The 17,207-nt window shown below is 38.3% G+C and overlaps 1 protein-coding gene across 1 annotated transcript in view; it reads right to left on the reverse strand.

Annotated features, from left to right (window-relative positions):
- Window positions 1-3,893: 3,893 nt before the first annotated feature.
- GABRR3 (gamma-aminobutyric acid type A receptor subunit rho3) overlaps window positions 3,894-17,207 on the reverse strand; it is a 30,075-nt gene continuing 16,761 nt past the window's right edge. The window contains exons 3-9 of the mRNA XM_062572693.1: window positions 16,025-16,092; window positions 14,408-14,631; window positions 11,801-11,883; window positions 10,824-10,964; window positions 7,767-7,919; window positions 5,189-5,385; window positions 3,894-4,196 (exon numbers count right to left, since the gene is read on the reverse strand). Of these exons, the coding sequence (XP_062428677.1) occupies window positions 3,894-4,196; window positions 5,189-5,385; window positions 7,767-7,919; window positions 10,824-10,964; window positions 11,801-11,883; window positions 14,408-14,631; window positions 16,025-16,092 (1,169 nt within the window). The remainder of the gene's footprint in view (window positions 4,197-5,188; window positions 5,386-7,766; window positions 7,920-10,823; window positions 10,965-11,800; window positions 11,884-14,407; window positions 14,632-16,024; window positions 16,093-17,207) is intronic.

Below are 17,207 nucleotides of genomic sequence, written 5' to 3' on the forward strand. Positions count from 1 at the left end.
TGATTTTAGCTGGCTGTTATTTTCTCCTGGGCCAAAGCCTTTTTCCAGACTCCCCTTTATCATGCTTACTATCCTAGAAGTCTTCAGAATCCTCACTGCATACCTGAAAACTGCTAGAAATGTTTTTAGTAACCTTTATTAAAGAGATTTTGTAGTTATGTTTAAATTGGTTAGAAGATGTGTCAGAAATTTTGTGTTTGCTAGGTTTTGCAAAAGTTTTGTGCTTGTGTACTTACTGCTCTTAGAATATAGAACAGAACCACCAGCAAAAGGTGAGTTTTGGAGATCTCAGCTATCTTACAGTATATGGCTAATATAACTGGGAAGTTATATGGGTTGTAAGATAGTTACTAGAAGGAGCATTCAGTGATAGATAAGAGAGGGGCTGTATTCTAGCCACGGTTTGTGGATTCCAATCCATCTCTTTTTAGAAAATAGCTTTGCAATCTTGTCCCTCTTTGCAGCATGTTACTCACACAGTAGTAGCTTCTAGCTCCATGTGTGGCACTAACAGGATCCTCTGAAATAATTCTTCTGTGATTCCAGTGAGATCTGCATTCTTTAATGCATCTAAAAAACTCCTACAAGCTGAATAAATAAGGTGGCAAAATATAATACACAGAGATAGGGGAAGGAGGAGATAAAAAGGCAAGCATTGTTCATCTTACTCAGTTCTCCTTCCTTTACCACCTGAATCACTTTGATCAACAGCTGACCAATTTGAAAAATCACAGCCACTTAAGATTAAGAAATATGGACTAATTCCAAGTCCAGTTCTTCCAATAATTATAAAGCTGTAATGAATGAAGCAGTTCTCCAGACTTAAAAGTTTATGGCTTGAACACCTACATTAACACTTACAGGATGTTTTAATACAGATTGGGTGTAGCAGCAGATGCTAAAAATAGGGAGGCCACATCCTGCACTTCAGCTGGTCACAGAAGTCATTACAAGCTGTTATTTCTGTTCCAAAAATCCACAAAGTACTTTCAGCATAACTGCTTGAATCCACTAGCATGAATACTCAAACAAATATATATTTACATAATGGCTGTCATGTTTTAACTTTTAGTAAATGCTGCAGGGAGTAAAACTTGTACAGTTAAGTAGTCGCAGAAACAGCCACAGACCACACAATGGGAAATACTTGTGAATACTTTTTTTTAAGACTTCCATGCTGGTCTGTCCAGGCAAATTGACTAAAAGTATTTATTACTGTCGCCTCCTGGAAAATAATACCAACTTCTGAAAAAGCTTATGTGAAGATTAGTCAGTTAATCCTTAGGAAGCCCTCCGAACAAGAAATACAGTATTAAAGTACTCTTTGTTATTATTATTTACTATTTATCCAAACAACGTATTTGTGAAGTATAATTGTTCCCAGTATCATCTCTGTCACTGCATTAAGAAGATAAAAGTTATAAACGTCACTGGAAAAGTATGCAGCAAGTTTTGTCATCAGAACATGCAGTGTTCTTCATTGTCATAATAAAATTTGCTATATAATATATTTCATGAGGAGAGCACTTTGCCAACACTTCCATTTTGTGATGGAGTTTATCAGAGTAAATAATTGTTTCCTCCATCAAAGAAAATTGGATAGCTTTCAGGACAAATTATTCTAACCCAGGCACCTCTATAGAACAAGTCGGAAAGCAAATGTAGGCATCAATCTCTTTTCCACCTACATACTTATACCTGTGGGCTTGTTTGCTGGACAGTTCACACTGAATTTAGGCATTCAGCACTGTGGAGCTTCTGCTACTAAACATTCTTTAAGAATTCTGGAAAAGGGAATTGCTTTGTATCAAGGAATCACATGGGTACTCTTTCTGTTAGAGGTTAAGGATTCATTTTTGGCTACCCTCTTCCTGTAAGTGAGATAAAAATAATATGCAAAAGCAATGGTATTACATTAGTTCATGCTAAATGTTTAGGGGACACGTTGCACATCTGGAGCAGTTAGATGGGATCTTCTCTGGCAAGCTGGAACGTATGTGCAGGATGGCTCCATAGTGCAGCAATAAGGATGTCATGGTAAGGGTTTTTTTTATAACACATCTGCTCAGCTTGAGGTCTGGTGTGCTGTTGCTGTTGCCAAAGCTGTGTGTGTCCTTTGGCTTTACGTTCCCAGAATTGTCAGTCCTGGTACAGTTCTGCTTTCCATGATACGATTCCCTGGAACAGTATCAAAGCCGTCTTAGCTCTGATCATTTGTTTGGCAGCGAATTGGCTGCCAAAGTACCCACTCACTCCATCAGATTTCAATCACCCAGCGTGCAGTGTATCACCAGCTTTTCCAGCTCTGTAATGGGATTTGAGAAATGCTGCTTTTCAAAAGAGTAACAGACATCACCATGCTATGAATAAACAATATTGGAATAGGAAAATCATATAAGCCAGAGAGTGTTTCAGGCTTCCAAATTTATTCACATTTCCTTATTTTAACCGAGCAGTGCCCAAGCAATAAATGCCCTTTTGACATTTTCTGCCACACAAATTATCCTGTTGAACACACTTGGTTAAATTTTGACTCACTTCATTAAATGATAGATAAAACCCAAGAAAGTTTTAGTGGAAAAATGCTCCTCAGTTGGGCAAGTCACAAAAGTAATCTTAATTCTTTTCTGGAGCTGTGAACATTTCTTGTTTGTATCCCTGAAAGTCCTTTATTCAACTTCTTTAGCCTGAAACTAAGGATACACCCATGCAGGATTCCTTCAGGACTGACAGGATTCCTGTATATGGCTCTGTTTCAGCACAGCTGCTTCCTTTCATTTCTTATGTGTCTCAGATCTCACTGCAGTATCTTCATCTGTGATGAGGATCCATGCTATAAGCAGGCTTATGTAGCTCATTGTAACTGTCTCCAAAAGCCAAAAGTGGGACAAAGTCTCAATCTCATGCATGCAATATAAAATAGAAGAACCAGATTCTGCCAAAGAAAGACATTGGTTTGTTTTCTAATATCTCTGCCTCAAAGCCTGTTTTTCTGAAAGGAACGGTTATGCAGAAAGCAGGTGACGCCGGTAGGTCTATGTGAGGCACACAGGAGTGTGGGTGTGACAAGAGGGGCATGCCTTGTGCAGCTGATGCTATTCATCCACCTGAAAGATGACTTTCCTAGTCCTAGCTCTAAGACACTGAGTGTGTTGTGTCTAGGATATTATTCCTTTAGTACCATCAGGATCAGAGATCTAAGATTTCTTCAGAATAGAGGCCCTTCCCAGTGGTCCTGAGGAAAGTCAGGGACAGCCGACAGGGTGAGAGGTTCTTCTGAGGCCTTAATAACGCAGGATGTACAAACACCCATCAGGTTTGCTTCCTGCTTTCTGCTGGTCCCTAATCCACTGCTCACTCTGATCGCTTTACCCATAGTTCACATCCGAGCACAAAGGCTGCAGAGGTGTATACAGGTTGCCTAGCAAAACAGAAATGCAGTGAGTGAAATAAGGATAAGAGCTATTCAAAGGCAATCAGTCCTGATTGCATACTAAAATGGGCCACAAGCTGAGAACAAACAGAAAGGCTGATTAAAAAGGAATAGTTAGAGTGGAGATAGAAACTGGGTAATACATCAGCTGGGAGCTGCTGTCTATTTAGGTGTGTGATAAAGGATCCCCATAGAGTGCAGACTGCCTCTATGCCACTGAGTGGTAGCATGTGCATTAGATTGCCACAGTGAAGCATTGCATGGTCCAGCTGAAAAAGAAACCAGACTCATGAGCGATTTTTGTTAACAGTTTTGCTGCTAACCAAACCAATATTCCCTGTCTGACACAGCAGTCAGTTTCAGAAACTCGTACCCTGTTCCTCTGTTGCTATTGCATTGTTTTTAAAGCATAATGCTACCCTCATATGCAAAATAATGTGTAGCTTATAGTGATTTCTGTTCATATATACAAACCCCAATAAAAAAAGTTGAATACAATGTACACACTGGGAAATATAATCCTGGAATATGTGTCGATGACATGATTGTTTTGTAAAATAATCCTGCCCACGTTTCCTTTCAGAGATCTCTTCCTCTTTAGGCGAGTTGCACCCAGGTTGGGGATACTGGCTGCCCGTGCCTGAGTCGCATTGTCTTCACAGCGGACTGAGAAAGCAGTCAAGTCCATGTCTGCATCCGTGTCATGATAGCAGCCGTCAAAAGCCATTGCTTGCACTGCGTCAATACTATACATGCCTGAAGCCTGGCAACAAAGAATAATTATTTTGTGTCTAGCAGAAGCCATCTTAATACATACAAATAATAAAACAGAAAATAAGCAAGGTTTTCTCTTCAAGGTTGCTCCATGTGATGAATGTAGAGTGAACATGGCTGCCCCGCAGTATGCATCTAGCTTAGATACTGTCATCTGTGGGGCCTGCTCCCTTGTGCAAGATTTGAGCAAGGAAGGGGATATGTGTGATAAACACACTTTGACTGATTATTGCCAGCTGACTTATATGTGCCCCAGCTTCTCAAATAGAAAAATCAAACTGCCTCTCCTGTAGGTCTGTGTGTGCTGCTAGAGCTGTGGAAAATGATTTTGAACATTTCCAAGAGTACTTCTTGACAGGATTATGAAAACATGTGAGCAACATGTGCGTCCTTTGTGTGTCTTTCCCCCTGTGATATTTGAACAAATGAGTGTACATATGGGGATATTCACTGATACAAAGCTTTTAAGTGCATGATTCAGAAAAGCCAGGGAAAGTAAATGTTTAACTTGTAAATGTTTCTGCTTCAGGCACACTTTTCTAAAAATGACCTTATCATTCATCTGATCTTCAGACAAAAAGATACCATTAAACCTATCTATCTGCCTAATTGAAAATGGGGAAGCAGGAGAAAGAGAAATACACTCTTCTCCACAGGAAGCAGCAGGGGATATTTCAGGGTACATTTCAGAGAGAGGAAAAGACCAAAACATTGGCACAGGTATTTGACAAATGGAGTGAAGGAGACCTTCTTCAGGGAAAAAAATAGAGATGTACTCCCTAATTTCTGTCTCAGGAAGAGGAGGGGAGAGAGACGTTCCCAAGATCCCAGATACCTTTCTTCCCTTCCGTCAAGTAAAGAAAAGTGAGATACAGGGAGGAGTAGCAGACATGGTTACTGCACAGTTACCACAGTGCTGTATCAGGATTATTCTGTGGCTTCTGTGATGTTTTCTGAAGGCAACAAAATACAGGATTGTACCTTGCCCCTTTTTTTGAGTTGCTTTCTCTCTTCAATTGTGGTGAGATAGTTCACTGCTGCATATTCGATGACAGACAGGAAGACAAAAAGGAAGCTGATCCATAAATATACATCCACAGCCTTTATGTAAGACACTTGAGGCATTGAGGCACTTACTCCAGTGATGATGGTTGACATTGTCAGCACCGTCGTTATACCTGCCAAGGAAAAAGAGGGCATTATCATAGTACAAGCTGACTGGTTCTGTTTAGCTCATCAACAGTTGTTTGGACAGCGCAACTTCATAGGTCATATGAGTGAGACCACCTTTAACTTCATCACCACAGGCTCGGAAAAGTAGAGTGCACCATGAAGGACCTGCTGCATGCAAAACTGAAAACAAGATGCCATAGCTCTGCTCAGCATGTGAAGTTAGAGCTGCAGTATACCAGGTTCAAACAGTGTGGACACAATGCTAGTGATTCAGCAGTGTAAGAAACACGTGCCTACAACAGCTTTAGGCCTTGCCATAGAGGAGGAGTGAAAGCAGGGTTGTGGTCAACAAAGCTGTGCGCTACAGTGTCCCACAGTGCGGAAAGAGAAAGGACTTGTTCCCTCACTTCATAGGGCCAAGGTCTCTGCAATGCAACTTTCTAGTTCCTGTGCTTCACCAAAGGATCATTAAATTCCCTCCCAATCTCTTCTCAAATTATACTTCTTGAGAATGTAACATTGGCTCGTATGTCTCTGTCAAAACTCCTTGGCTTTTTAAAAACATTCTAGTATGAAACGCTGAATTCATCAAACCTAAGATACGTTTTTTTCATTGACTTGCTTGTCTCCAGAATTACATCCTCATCTTTTCAATCTCTCCTCTTTTATGTGCCTATTCCCCTAATTTTCATTGCCCACTTAAGATTTCTAGTTTTGTTTTATCTAAAAAACCCCAAACCCAACATGAAATTGATTTTAAAGAAATCAATGTAATTCCAAAAGGGAAGATATCTCAGCAACATCCCTAAATCACAGCACTGGCTGATAGTATAACTTTTCAGTCAGGTCTCAGTATAGCCTTTCTCCAGTTTTGTCCTAGTTCAAGCCCACTGAAACATAAGAGAGTTTTTGCTTTCCCTCTCTTTACTCTGCAAGTTCCTTAGGCTGAATGTTAGGAGTTTGGAATATACCGCATAAGAGGAAATCTATGCATTAAAAATCTCTGTACTCTAGACTAGGGAGCTAAGGTTTTTAAACTTTGGTGTTAATGTTGCTTATAAATTGTGTATACTTTTTCTGATGAAATGTGTGTTATTCATAAAATTCCTGATCCATAAACTTCTATAGAAATACATACATAAATTGAAAAATATGATCAGCAAAACCATCTTGACAGCATTACAAATGACCGACAGAGACTCAAAACTTTATTTTAAAATATGAAGTTACATTTATTATAAAAAAAAAAAGAAATTCATGGATATATTATTAACAGTAGGCAGGAGATATCATAACTTGTTTTTAGATTAACAAATAGATTTATATCCCATGTATTCATAGTTTTAGACTGTGGCAATAGAAAGAGATCTGAGGTAGCTATAGACCTATCTTTTCTAGATTAGTATAAATATTAACTATAGATAAACATTAAGGGCTCCCTCAGTACATGCAGGTTTGTTTCTTACACCACAATTCTCAAGAATTGTCTAAGAAATATGGCAAAATGCTGTCAACTTCTGGGACCAGTATCAGTGAGAAGTCAGAACAGGAACTTCATTATTTATTCTTAAACTGGCAGCCTGAGGACTCCTATGTACTGTGGAAACATTAGATATCCCAATGTTTTGCCACCAAATCTTCTGAGAGATGTTGAAAAAATTTGAAAGAAGTCTATTCATTTCAAGGCCATTATTGTTAAATTCCCAACAGAAATGATATCGAGTGATTCATTGCTAAGGAAACCAATAATGTTATTTAAAAAACACTGTAATTTGTTCCTTTTTATCCTTAGTGTTGTTCAGAATTAAAACTGAAAGGAGAGCAGAAAGGTACCTAACTTACTCTTTGGCTTCCATAGCCTAAGAAGTTAGCATACCAAAGAAAATCCAAAGTACCTGACAAAGAACAGGACAGTTCAGGAAACTGGATCCAAGGTGGTAGGAAGATATCAACAGATTCTAGAAAGAAAGTGAGGCACAGAGCCTTTAGACAGATTGTGCTGTGCATTTTAAGCATCTCATGAGTCACAGATCTGGGAAAGATCAAACTACCTGTTACCTCCCTGAGAAGTGGAGGCAGGAGGGAACAGTCTTTGCAACAAAATAAAGTAAAATTCTACAAAGGGAAATCTGGAGAATTATCCCTCTGTGCTGTGTGAGTTGCTTTCTACTACAGCAAAGCCGATCTGAAGAAACATCCTATTTCCAAACTTGGAGGTTGACTACAGGTGTCTGTAGTACTGACAACAGTGGCAATAATAATGTTGTTCAGGCAATTACTTGATATACTTGCTTATGTCTTGTGTAAACAGGAATGTAAAGTAATTTCAAAACCTTTCCCCCTATCAATTCTATACCTCCCGAAAGAATATAAGGTAAAGGTTTACCTAGTGATACCCTGGCAGGAACGGCTCTTCTGTCAATCCAAAACGAAACCCAAGACAGCATCACCATCAGCATAGCTGGGAAATAGGACTGTAGCACAAAAAAGAAAATATGTCTCCGGAGGGCAAAATTTATAAAAAGTCGATTGTACCAACCTATTGAAGAAAGAGAGTGGAGGGGTTGGGAGAGATGAGAAGAAAGAGACTGGCATTATTTTTGAATTCTGTTTATTGGCCCTGTCCTTCCAGTAGGTATGGTGTGCCAACATTAGTAATGATAAGCACATACAAAATATTGCTACCACCCTGGTTTCATATAGTGTTTTGCACACTGTCACTCAGATCACATTAAAATACTGCTGCCTTCGGAGTGGAGCATCACAACTGTCTAAATAAAATATTATATTATAATCAAAGTTAGCAAATTGAAAAAAAGTAAATAGATTTACAGTGAAACTCTCAGGAGAATGCAAACAGAATATAATTATCCAGTTCAGCTAGGACAGTGAAGTCAACACTCTTACCTCCCACAAAAAGTAGTCTGCTGCCTCTCATGGCTACAAATACCCAGGCAACAAGCAGCATTTCTTTTCCTCTGGTCAGACCAGAATACCCGCTCAGTATTGACTTCAGAGGAAAGGCTGCCATCTAGTGAATTCTGGGGCAGGCTCTGTGCAGCAAACCTCGTGTGCTATACCTTGTGCCATGGGAAGCAATTCAGAGTAGAGTGAGGAGAAAAGAAGACAGAAATGGCTGACTGCGCAGCACCTGCTTTTAAGACGCAAATACAGACGTGAATGAGCCTGTGTTGGAACAGTCATGCCGTTACAATGAGCTACTTTAAGAAACAAGTATTCTGATAATAATCCTGTCTAGTGTTAAATATATCCTGTGTTGTTTCAGCCACGGAGCAGGCTTTTGTTTTTAAAAATGATTGTTTCAAAAACAGTTTGAAAGTGTTGGTCCTTTGGAGGCCAAAATACTCCAAAAGCTCCAACATTACCTTGCAAAAATTGTCCTTGGAGGTGAAACCTAATGGAGTAGGTTGTGAAAGGTGAATGGGATTGTCTAGATATGTAATTCACCAAGATTCACAGGAAAGGAAATACAAAACCTAAAATGCAAAAGGCTCATTTGTGTCCATTCAGTTGCCCCAGACTCTTCTCTCTAATGGGAGAGGCCTCCCATTAGAGTTACACTGCTTGTTCCCTACATCTGCTTATTGCTGGAGGGCTCTTCTGCATGTAATCACTTTCTTCCAACAAGAGAAATGATAAGCAAAATAAAACACAAAATGGAACCTCGTGGCTAAAACAAAAACTCAAAAGCCAAAGAAGAGTGCATGTCTGAGAAGTGATTACATACAAATGGCAGTATTCTAATTAACAGATATGGTATATGCATTTATGCATGTACTTCCTAGTGATCCCTGTAATTTAAAGCAGTTTGCACCCTGCTGAGTCAGTTGATCATCAAAACATCTGCATAGTAAGTCTCAAGCAGTTACATGTTTGCAAAGTCAAAGGTGCTGTGAAGGTACAGTAGAGGGCTGGGTATAAGAATGGTGTAAGGTTGCACAGTTGTGCACAAGGCTGCATTTGCCTTGCAGAAGTGTTTTTTGATGAGGAATAGCAAGGTGGAAAGAAGCTATTAGTTGAGTTCCCAGAAAATAGCTTCGACATACAGTTACGGCAGTTAGTGGAAAACATCTCAATCTCCTCCTTGCAGCAAGGGCACATTTGATCTAGCTCTCAGCAAGACACAGTTAGGATGGTGGGGAATCACCCGCCCTCTTCTCATATGACAGTGGCTCTTGAAAGCTGGAATGCTGTTCTTAACTCATACACCAGCAAGAGATAAGGATGAAGAACCCGATCAAGCTTTTAATTCCTTGCTGCATCAAAATTTAAACTGGAATTTATGGAATAAATATCAGCCATTAAAATATGAGAACTGTAGATTTTAATGGGTCTTATTTGAAGGCAAAAAGAAGCTATCCTGTAAAAAAATATAGTAAATAAATATATTTGCAGCTTTCCTGTATGTCTTAAAGGACTTCTTCTAGTGCTTTGTGCATTTCATCAAATTATATGAAATATTTTCTAATCCATTAATCAGCCTGAATAACTGAGGAGCAATATAACACTGAAATGAATTGACTCATGAATTGACAGACTAGAAAATACAGTAGCTGTTTTTTCTGGTTAAGTGTGCTATTTTATCTGGTTAAGAAAAGTATGGTTAGACTATTTAGACAGGGGAATGTTTCAAGATTTATAATTGCATGTACAATGCAAAGAAGATAAAAACCTCCTTGCATGAAACCAAGACTATAATAAACTCTTAAGGCTTTGAGCAGTTTGCCAGAAAGTGTGGTTCCAGATTTATAGAGAGGAATAAAAAGCTGCCTGGTGCAGATACTTGTACTTAAAAACTGTAGTGGTGACATAAAGGAATTCTTGTCTGCAACTTTTTGCATAAACATGGAACATTAAGCAAACCATTAATTAGGCCTCAATAGGTTATAAATGCTCTCATGCGGAAATCTTATAGTCATTGGATTTCTAACGATGTTTAGAGCTCCAAAAATGAGGAGATTTTAGAAAATAAAACACACCGGGGTTCCTCTTTCTTGCTTTCTAGTAATTGACACTGTAGGGGCTGCATTTTCAAGTTTTTCTATACAACCAGGAAGACCAAAATATTCCCATAAACCCAGAGGCTTTCAAAGAAGCTCCAGGATTTTTCAAGAGGTAGCAACAGCATATATTTGGCTGTTCTGCACGCTCATTTTATTCAGGTTCTTTTTATCAGATGTTAAGTTATAGGTATTATTATGGCCTCTTCTTGTAATATCAAGAGAGTGTTACAGAGGTAATATAAAAAGAACCCAGGGCCAGAGGACCAACAGATCACAGTGACTGACAGATCTTATTTTAAATGCGAGATCTCTCACTGTGTTAACAGTCATTTATTAATAACAGATTAAAATGTGAAGGACATTCTGTGTGACTGTGTCGTTACGTGCTTCTCTCTTCTAATGCCGAGGGCTTACTATACCAGTACTGCTGTAAAAAGCTAATCCACTGGAAGCACTGAATTCTTCAATGAAAAACTGGGACAGGGAGATGTGTTCATCTGTGCTCAGGGACTCATTTCCATGTTTCCAGTATAACATCAGATCATCTTCATTGTATGCATCTGTGAGAAAGTAAAAGCTAAATCATCACTTCTGCTGGAAAAATGCTCCTGTTTTCTTTTCTTAGGGATAGGAGATCACTTGAATAATTTGGGAAAAACACAAATAAACATGTTTTTCATCTCAACCTGTCCATTACTTGACAATGAAAAACTTGCAAAGGCCATTTTCAATCTTGTTCCCATCTTGAACCCAGCCTTGTGTCCTGCCAGCAGTTTGCCTGACAGAGGAGGAAGAGGGAACACAGGGCAGCTGTGAGTCCCAATCCTCACAGCTCTGTCATGCTCTGGGGCTCAGGACAGCATAGGGCCCGCAATTCTGGAGCTGCCATGCTAAGCTGCCTGAACACTACGAAATTGTTCCCTTTTGCAGAGACTAAGCAAAAAACCAGCATCCCAGTTATGGTCATAGTCAGGATAAGAATAAACCTGGAGATAGGAAAATGCTCTGCAAGACAGAATTTCCTTTCTCTGTCCAGCTCTGCAGCTTTCTACAAAAGGCTGAATCGAGGTGGAAAAGCAGACATTTCACAGTAACACAAGCACACATTTCCATTTTTTCATGAGGCCAAATCCTGACATCCTATTTCAGTTTTAACTTGCATTTTTCCCTCAAGCAAAACATGATTTCTGACAGAGAAAAGATTTTTAGATTCAGGCCTTGGAATATCAGCCCAGTCAGAGAAGAGCAGAGTGCATCTCTGTTTTTCCATCTTCCCAAAGTATATTGGGTTCTAGAAAGATCAAAAACTGGCCAATATTTCACATACAGGCTAAAGGGTTCAGGTCACACACTAAAAGCAGTGAAAAATGTATTATGAACAAAGAATTAAACTTACAGCTTTCCAGTTCTAAAGAGCAGTTTTGAGTGTCCAGAGGAAACCTACTGAAATCCATGAAACACATAGCAGAAACTGTTATTCTGCAGAAAGGAACAGAAAAGCAGAAATTAAACAAAAATTTTGACACTTTCTCAGGGCCGTGCAGACATCTTACTGAGAGCCCCAACCACTCTGCTGATTAGAATATGACTGAATTTTTCTACATTTTTATTTTTTAGGCTCTTCTAGAATTGCTGCAAGATAGTGAGATAAAATTAAGCCAATGAGAAAATACATGTTTTAAAACATAAACAGTCTTTCTTATTAAGTGCCTTACCTTAAATTTTTAAGCCGTTCACTGGCCTGGTCCTCATTAGCCTTTCACATGTTTTGCTTTGAAGGGTTATGCTTACAAAGATTAACATAGGAAGTTTACATTTTTGGACTGGATTTCTCAAAGACTAAAGTAGATGTTAAAGATTAGAGCAAATATTATTCTAAGTGTTATTTTCACAGCTAGAATGGTTATAATATTTAATGCATAAAAAGGTAAACTGCAATTTTTTAAAGCCTACTCTCCTCTTCAATACCATAGAAATGTTCACAAAACTGCAAATGAAAATGTGTCATAATTTAGCACAGTCATATTTGATAATAAGGGCCTTATAGTCTAAAAAGTGTAGAAAAATCTGAGCAAAGATATTAATTTTGCATTCCACCTGCTTTTCTACAAATGTTTAGGAGATAAATGCCCCCCAACATTTTAATCAATAAACAGAAAAGAAAGGCTAAAGGCAACAATTTAAATTTAAAAATAGTAAATATTGTTAAATTTCCTTTTCCTGTCACAGCTTGCATTTTGTATGATATTTTACATTGATTTTTTCAGAGTTTTGCCTAAACTGAATCCTTCAGGAATATAAGTGAGAAGGAATACACTGGATATAAAAGTGATCTCTGAAAATTTGTGATTAGTAATCCCATTATAGCTGAATTTTTACAAGTATAAGATTTTAGTGGCTTGAAATGAGGTTGTAACAGTGATACATCTCTAAAATGATGCATAAGACTTCCAACTATGCATGTTGTTTCAATTTTTTGGTTATTGGATCAGGGAACTAGCAAGCAAATAACGATTGGAAAAAAATGAAGATCACTCTGGCAACAAATCTGGATTTTTTTTCTGTTTTGCTTCAATAAAATCCAGGATGTTAGACCCTGACAAAATCTGTAGAATATGCAGATTTCTTGCAAATAAGGATTTGGATTATAACCTACCCATTGCATGTAAATCTGGCAATATAAAAAGAGGGTTTTCATGAGCATCTGATTGTTTAGGAACATAAGCATTAACATAGGCCGGAAACACATTGTTTGACCTTAATCATTTCAAAACCTTGATCCAGCAATGTTTAGATCTCCCCCTTCCCTGTCACGCAGTTTGATAAGAACTAATGAGAGAAAGAAGAGGACAGGGCAGCAGCCCTCCATGCTTATGGCCAGAAGGGGGATCCCCAGGTTTGGCAGTAACTTGGGGGCTTTGCTGTGCACCAGCCTGTTTCTCAGGTCAGAAAAGTGAGGCTGGCTGCAAGCTGACCTGTCAGAACAAGAGGAGTCACCCAATACACGCTGTCTGGTGATGCAGGGTTAGGGAAAGATAACTATGGAAGTAGAGAGAATGAGGGCATGAAACAAAAGCAGGACACCAGCTTGCAAAGGTAATGCAGGACACAGACTGCCATCACAGGTGGGATTCTGAGCAGTGAGCAAATGCTACAAATTGATTTACAGTGTGTATCTGTCTCTCTGCCCTTCAAGTGCTTGCATAGATCTTTGAACTATTCAGATTAGATGAAACATCACCTCTGCGTACAGGTATAATTAGTGAAAACTGGAGAACTGGGATTCCTACAATATGCAGGCCTCAGGCTGGGCCTTTACACTGGGGGGCAAATTCCTCATTAAAATCATTTTTGCCACATCATCTAAATCTGCTCAATAAAGGAAAGCAGCAGCATGTAGCTAGAAGGGAGGTACAAGTTTAATGACCTTGTTGTTCCAGTTCTGGAATTGCTGTTTCACTTTCCAGTTCCTTGTAGTCACACAACATGCCTCTCTAATACTGCTGGTATCAGGACCAATAATTGCTCTCTGTGCCTACCTGGAGCCCTGATTTGTATCAGTGGTATGTTTATAGGTATGTAAAGCTGAAAATAGCCAAGGCAGACAGTTTTAGAGTTATTTGCCAATAATTTTGGATTTTACTGTACTCAAAAGAGTAAAACTACTGCAGTATTGTTAAAACCACTGGCAATGAATTAGCACTTGCGAAACTTCAGCAATATTTACAACAGATGTAAAATTTGCCATCATCCTGCAACAGGAAACCACACGTGAATGATGAAAAATGTATTATCTGCTATGTCAGTCCTGGATCTGTTTCTCCCCTGATAGATTGCGAGTAGCCAGTGGTCACCATTTCACAGTATCTGAGCCCAGGAGATTAATGCCAGTCCAGTGCCAGAATCTTAACTGCAAAGGTCTCTAGAAATTTTTTACTGTACAGATCATTGGTCCACAGTTGCAGTTATGTTGTATTTTCTTATAAAAGGGTGTTATTCTTACCGTAGACTGAAGAGTACATTGCCATCAGGATATACTCGGAGCATGACATTTTCCACAGTTGTATCATGGATGAAAGATCTTTTGGAGTGTACAAAAAAAACATCAGGTACCCAGATCTTTTTTATCAGTCTTCCATCAAAAGTCATACTTTTGTTTTTGCTACTTGGAAATGAAAGTCTCTCATCCTTCCAATAATGTCTGAGATATAAAGTCATTGTGAAGTCCTTTGTTTAAATAAAAATAAAAGAAGATAATGCATATTTTATTCAGATACAATAGTAAGCAGTACAAAATAATCAAGTCATAGATCAATTTCTGTTCTGGATAACATATGGAGAATCCTCAGAGAGAAGAATCAGAACCCATATTAAAGATAGGTTGGAGCAACCTTTGAGATTCCTGCTGTTTGACTTATCCCTAGTGTCTAAGTCTGAGGTTCATAACTCCTTTGTACTGAGACAAAACTCTTAAAGATTTCAGTGGTCTGCTAGATTGGATGATCAGTGAAGTGAAAAATAAACTTCCAAATCAAACAAAGAAGAATGGAAGGAGGGTTTGTTTGGAAATTTTCAAAGGCTCTTTCTAGAATGGACTGTGGTTCCTTTACAAATAAAGTAATTTGAGTCTTTCATGAGCATTACATCTATTTGTAAAGTCGCTTATATACACATTTTGTACAAATATTGCACAGGATTTTTAGATCAGTACATTTTTATGAATGAAATGGATGGTACAGAGATAATACTGTGAATTTCATAAGAGTAAACAATTCAAAATTATGAGAATTATGACATTGTTAATATCAAAGATTGCTATAAATACTTCTAGCATCTTATTTAGAGAAATAACATCATTTATTTTAGTAGAATACTTCCAAAAAGAACACTGGGAAGATGCTTGATTCTTCTCCTGTAATGTGATTTTATGCCCATGTGAGTCCCACTGGGCTCCAGAAGAATGCAGCAGTTCATACTGACAGATCCTGGCAAGCTCATACTAACAGATCCTGGCAAGCTCAACACTTAGAGCTAGAGCTAGTCAGTGTGAAAAGTCATTGTAAATGAGATCTCCACTGCAAAGTTAATGCACCCTGCTATTCTAGGACTGAGCAACTTGGCACTAATGCCTAGGTTGCATTTCTTAGCAACAATCTTGGCTGAGGAATGAAGAACCTGCATTCCACGGCTACATGTCCTTGATTGCAGTGAGGGGGTCTCCTTCTTAAGACCATTTCTGGAGCTGATTTTTCTACTTCTCTCTGTTATGATCACAGCTCCACCAGTGCCAGAAATGATGGGAATATTCAGGCCTGCATAAGCAAGGGAATCAAAGGACACAAAGCCTGATCATCAAAAGTGCAGAGCAGTGAGAGCTCTTATAGAAGCCCATGGGACTTACAGAACGTCTGGCATTTTCAAATCAGCCCAGGTAGAAATTCAGTAGGTGCTCATATGTAACCCTAATTTAAATGAGAATTACCTGCATGCTTTAAGACAAGCTGTGTTCTTCATGGGCTCACTTTCTTTAACTGTATTTTTTTACATCATCCAGATGGATGTTTATGAGATCTTGAGTTTTTGCTGAAGTTCTTTATTCCAGTTCTACTAACGAACTTACCATGTCAACTTCAGATATGCTGTCAATGCTTTCTACCTGCACGTCAATGCCCACGGGTATTGGTGACCCTTCAATGTAACAGAATGAAAGAGTGATGAGGAGGAAAAATGCAGATTTTTAAAGGGAAAACTACATAATAACAACTTGAAGAGATTACTCCATTCCAGCATTTACTATGGTCTGTCCACCTTAGTAGACTGAATGAGAAAGTTTGTGGCAACTCAATCAAACCTGAAAAGTTGAAGGAACAAGTACAAAACCTTAAGTGATCTCTTTGCAATCAAAGTGGCTGTTGTTGGCATTGCAGTTTAGAAAGCAGCAAGAGTTTCCTTGTGGTGCCAAAGCTAATGAACGCCTTTTATCTTTAATTAGTTAACTACTTAAAGCTTGGCATAGATATTTGTTAAAAGGGATTGCTTGCTCACTACTTCATAAAGAAAAAGCTGTGCATATATTAAGCATGTTCTATGACAATGTTGTGTGTGCAATGTATTACTGAGTACATAACATTATTAAGTACAATACATACCAAACTGCATTAGGTCACGTTATTTTATATCCTACCTCATTATTTCATGCCATATAAATGAAAAAGGCTGTGAGTTTATGTCAAATTGGGATCTTAATCCCATTTTTATAAAAGCATATTTTTGTTTTTACAGTAAGGTAACTCAAAATCAATTAAAAATTACTGTGAAATATAAAATTATTTCCAGCCTCCTCAGTGCACAATAGCTACAATTAGAGTTCCATACAGATTATGTACCTGTGTAATTTTTAGTAAGCAAGTCTTTCCACTAAAGTAACTCACTAATCATTTCCTTAAGAAGGAGAGGGAGATAGAGAGGGAGACGGGGAGAGACATGTGCATATATGTGTATACACATACCAAAGAATATTTGGCACTTGGAATGAAAATCAAAAGTAATCTTTGTATATGAAATTCCAATTTCATTTTTAAAAATATTAATTTAAAATATTTTTAAAATACACATTTAAAATAACCCAGTACAAAACAAGAATACAAGGAAGACTGAACAGCAGGAGACAACAACTTCTTTGACTGGTTTTTCTCTTTTTCTTGTCCTTTACTTACATCAGCATAAAGCTAAAATAGTCCAGAAATATCACACTCCTGATAACCAGTCACAACACTGTGTCTCTTTTTGGAATTATCCTTAAA

This window comes from Rhea pennata, chromosome 1 (assembly GCF_028389875.1).
Source record: "Rhea pennata isolate bPtePen1 chromosome 1, bPtePen1.pri, whole genome shotgun sequence".
Lineage (NCBI taxonomy): Eukaryota > Metazoa > Chordata > Aves > Rheiformes > Rheidae > Rhea > Rhea pennata.